This window comes from Triticum aestivum, chromosome 4B, assembly GCF_018294505.1.
Source record: "Triticum aestivum cultivar Chinese Spring chromosome 4B, IWGSC CS RefSeq v2.1, whole genome shotgun sequence".
NCBI lineage: Eukaryota > Viridiplantae > Streptophyta > Magnoliopsida > Poales > Poaceae > Triticum > Triticum aestivum.
Window position 1 is genome coordinate 63,737,042 of NC_057804.1, and position 4,696 is coordinate 63,741,737.

At 48.9% G+C, this 4,696-nt stretch overlaps 1 protein-coding gene across 1 annotated transcript; it reads right to left on the reverse strand.

Annotated features, from left to right (window-relative positions):
* Positions 1 to 668: 668 nt before the first annotated feature.
* LOC123091044 (pentatricopeptide repeat-containing protein At4g31850, chloroplastic) lies at positions 669 to 4,428 on the reverse strand. The gene is made up of 2 exons (XM_044512435.1): positions 4,294 to 4,428; positions 669 to 4,193 (listed from the first exon to the last, which is right to left on the reverse strand). Exon 2 carries the CDS (start codon positions 4,167 to 4,169, stop codon positions 891 to 893), a length of 3,279 nt encoding a protein of 1,092 aa, XP_044368370.1. The 5' UTR covers positions 4,170 to 4,193; positions 4,294 to 4,428; the 3' UTR covers positions 669 to 890.
* Positions 4,429 to 4,696: the final 268 nt, after the last annotated feature.

Consider the following 4,696-nt stretch of genomic DNA (forward strand, 5'->3'; position numbering starts at 1 on the left):
GCAGGCGTGGGCGCGCGGGAGTTGGCGCGAGGATAACCGCCAAGTGAGGGTTGGGGTAGGTTTTGCTCCCCAACCCTTACTTCTGAAGGTTGGGAGAGGGTTTGAGGGTTGGACCCTTAAAAAAATTTAAGGGTTTGAGGGTTAAGGGGTTCTAGTCTAGGCGATTTTTTGCTCGCAAACTGCAAAAAAGCAGTTATTTATAAGGGTTTGAGGGTTCTACTAGTAATGCTCTTACTTGTGATATTGTGCAGGTCCATCATCAGTCCTCTCTGCCCTTTCGTTTGTTTTCATCGCAACTTGTCATAAGCTGGACCCTAAGGGATAATACCGAACAGAGCCTCGAGCCCTCGACATATCAACAAACGGAGAAACGAGCCACAGCCCCAACTCAACTGACTACCAGAACAAATAAGTCCAAGTTCAGCGACCATCTTAAGGAGAACACCAGCAGGAAAGCAGATGGCATATAAATGACCAATCGCAGTTGGGGAAAAAGCAGTCAAAAGAAGAAGAAAAACTGAAAGCGAAGAGGGCGAAGACGATCACCGTAAACTGCGTATCGTATGGCATAAATTTCTGCCAGCAAAAATGGTACGTACTCCCTCCGTTCCTAAATATAAGTCTTTGTAAAAATTGCACTAAATGGACTACATACGGAGCAAAATGAATGAATCTAAACTTAAAATGCATCTATATACATCTGTATGCAGTTTATAATGAAATCTCTACAAAGACTTACATTTAGGAACGGAGGGAGTACATTAGTGCAGAATGCGATCTAGGAGTACTCTCAGATGCGTCACTGCTGATCACTATCTACGGTTGATCATTTCCCCAATTATAGAACAGGACTATACAGAAAGCAGTTCACACAGTAACTAACTTGTCAGTTACAACATTTGATTTGGAAGTTGCATGTAGGTGCTCGAATTAGGCCGGCACCCTCCAACAATCATCCGACCGTAGGCCGCAAAGGCGTTTTCAGGGCTGCCAGAAACACTGTACCCCCGGATAAGGGCGTTGTATGTGAAAACATTGGGCTTCCAGCCTTTCGCCAGCAGTTCTTCGTACATTTTGCCGGCTTCCGCGGCCTTCCCCGCTTTGCCCAGGTAGAGGATCAGTGAGTTGTACGTGTACAGGTTCGGGGCGATTCCTTTCTTCTCCATGTCATCGTAGAGGGCGAGTGCTTCCTCTAGTCTTCCAGATTTACCTAGACCGTGTATGAGCAAGTTATAGGTGATGAGGTCAGGCTCAAGTCCCATATCTGTCAGCTGTTTGAAGTAAGACAGGCCATCATTCAACCGCCCGTCTGTGCAGAGGGTGTCGATGACAACTGTATATGATTTTATATCTGGGTTTATCCCCTGCTCCACCATATTCTCAAAGAGCTCACAAACTTTCTCTGTGTCACCTGCTAATCGATATCCATTGAGCAGAATGTTGTAGATGGCGCAGTTGGGTTCGCATCCACACTCCACCATCTCATCAAAAAGAACTTCTGCATCTTCTACATTTCCATCTTTCAACAGCCCATCAAGAAGAGGACCATATGTGCATGGGGTGGGAGAGAAGCCTTCGCTCATCAGCTGGTAGTATAAGTTTATAGCCTCGTCCAACATTTTTGATTTTACAAGACCCGAAATGATTGTGTTATAGGTAACATAAGTTGATTTGTATCCCTTGTTATGCATCTCTTCTTGGACTTTCAGCATATCCTCGATCCGCATCGACTTCCCCATGGCATCGAGAATCAAATGGTAAGTAAACTCATCAGGGTCACATCCGAGTCTCTTCATCTCAGAGAACAACTCTTCAGCGATATCAATCAGGTCTTCATCCACAAGGCCGCAAATAAGAGCATTATATGACCCAATTTTTAGCAAAACACCAAAATTCTCAAACTTCTTGGCAAGTTCATGTGCTGCCAGAGCCTCCTTATTCTTGCAAAGGTGCCTAATTATTGGGCACAAAAACAAATCATCCATAAGAATGCCACTTGATGCTATGTTTTCGGCAAACTCAATTGACTTCTCTGTACCATCCCTCTTCAGTATCCCTTCCATCAGTGAGTGGACCGAAGGTCTATCCACTTTAGAATCAGGTTGAAGAATATATTCTTTAACAGTATGCAGAGCTTCCTTCATTAATCCACTCCTCACAAAACTAGGGAGGATAGTACACACTGTTGCGTAATCTGGAGCAAGAACCTTTTTCATCTGACAAAACATCCAGAATGCCTCATCCAATCTGTCCTCTTTAACAAGACCATGCATCACAGTGTTGTAAGATGAAAGGTCAGGCATGCAACCGTTCATCGTCATACTGTAAAGCATGCCCAGTGCATAGTTCACCTCCCCATTTTTGCAGAGACAATCCAGAACAGTATTGTACGTTATTATATTAGGTGGAAAGCTATTAGAGTTCATTCCTTCAAGCAGTTGCATCACCTCCTTGACTTTACCTTCTCTTCCTAATCCTGCCAAAAGTGTGTTGTAAGTACAGTCAGTGGGTTCAAGGTTCATTTCTTTCAGTTCATAGAAGATTTTCCAGGCTTCATTTCCCCTGCCTGCCTTGTAGAGCATATCAATCAAAGAATTCATTGCAAGAACATCAGGAGCACATCTGTTTTCGATCATTTCAGAGAAGATTTTCATGGCCTCATCAGCATTGGATGCCTTGCTGCAACACTTGATCATCATAGTGTAGGTGATATTATCTGGAGAAATCCCCATAGCTTTCAATTCATGGAAGACCCTTTTTGCCATTCCCAGCCGCCCAGATTTAGCAAGACCATACAAAACAGCATTACCAGCAACAACATCGGGAACAATCCCTTTGCTCTTCATAAGCTCATACCTTTTAAGTGCTTTCAGAGATTCGCCAGATTTTCCATAGTAATTTATGAACAGAACATGTGTGTATCCATTTGGAGTAGGACCATGAATATTCATATGGTTGAACAGCTCTAGAGCACGGTTAAACCTATCAGCTTTAAGAAATCCAGATATCAAGGAGTTGTATGAATACTGCTGAGGTACTATACCCTTTTGTTTCATCTCATCGAAAACACCTGAGGCTTCATCGACCCTCCCAACTTGGCACAATGCATCGACAGCTGCAGTATAAGCAACGACATTGTCGTTATACCCGTCAGCTTTCAATGCATTCCATATTTCACTTACTGACCGCGAGTCACTATTGTCGCCGCACTTGTCTAGGAGAGTAATGTAGGTCACTCTATCAGGCTTTTGATCACTCGCTTTCATCTTCCAAAATACATCCTTGGCATCAGCAAGTCGACCGGCATCACAGAGAATCTGTATAAGGACAGTATTGGTGACGACATCGGGCTTGCACCCCTCTTCCTCCATTTTGCGAAGAATTCTGTACGCCTCCTCTAATCTCCCAGCTTGTCCAAGAACCCGGATGCAGATGGTGTAGCTGTACACATTTGGCCTCACTCCACGAGCCTCCATCTCACCCAACAGCCCAACAACAGTCTCAGCGTCCCTCCTCTTCCCGAACGCCAGCATCAGCACGGAGTAGGTCCTGACAGTCGGCACGACACCATCCGCCGCCATGGCCTTGTACACCTCCATGGCCTCCCTGTCGAAGCCAGACTTGACGAGGAAATAGATGAGGCCATTGTAGGTGTAGGCGTTCAAGGCAATCCCGGCCTCCTTCATCACCGGCAGGGCCACCGGCGCGCTCCGGAGGCCCCCTTCGACGCCGACCGCCCCGAAGACGGTGCAGAAGGTGCCCACATTGGCCTTGACGATCTGCCTCTGCATTAGGTCGAACACCTGGGCCACGTCCCCGACCCGGCCGTGCGCGCGCATCAGCTCGAGCATGTAGTTGCACGACTCCGTGGTGTGGGCGACCCTGGGCTGCCGCGCCACGGACCTGAACAGCTCGAGGGCCTCCGCCGGGTCGGCGGCGGCGGCTGACCTGAGCATGTGGACGACGTTCCCCGCGTCGCCGGGCCGGCCCACGCGTTCGCCGCAGGGCGGCGCCGCGAGCTGGCGGCAGCCGGCGCGGCTGCTCGGCCGCGTCCTGGGCGGGGCGGTCAGGAACCCGGGAGAAGTCCTGGACTTCTGGGCCCGAGGTGTCCCTGCACCGGCCACGCCGCCGCCGCCGCCGCTTACGACGCCCGAGCAGCAGAGCTCCATGGTGCCCGCCCGCGCCCCGTTTTCCTGCGGCGGCAGAAGCAGGCAACAGCTGGAATTTTCAGAGGACGAGATGAATACTGGGCTGGGAGATTGCAGTGCAGGCCTTCAGTCCCCGTGAACTCACCTGGTGGCGCTGGCCGTGGAAATGGAGGCTGGCGGTGGACGGAGGTGGGAGACGGTGGGCAGATAACGAACCAGGAACCAAACTCACCGGGAAGCCACACGACGAGGATGTTTTTTCCCCCTCCTTCGAAGAAAAACTTGGATTCTGGTCCTCTAGGATACTTTTCTTGGGCCCGGGACAACCATGGGTCCATGGCCTCTCCGCCTAGGCAAACTTGGGCACACACCCCATCCCCATCGTGGATAGGATTTTCACTTTTTCAGAATTGGTGTTCGAAATTGCAATTAGCGACCAACATGTGGTTGAATGATTAAAAGAATGGTGATGGATTTTTGACGACACGCTTTTTAGGATTTCCGATGATACGCTTTCGGTGGAAGGAGACGGTCCCATCGACGACGCC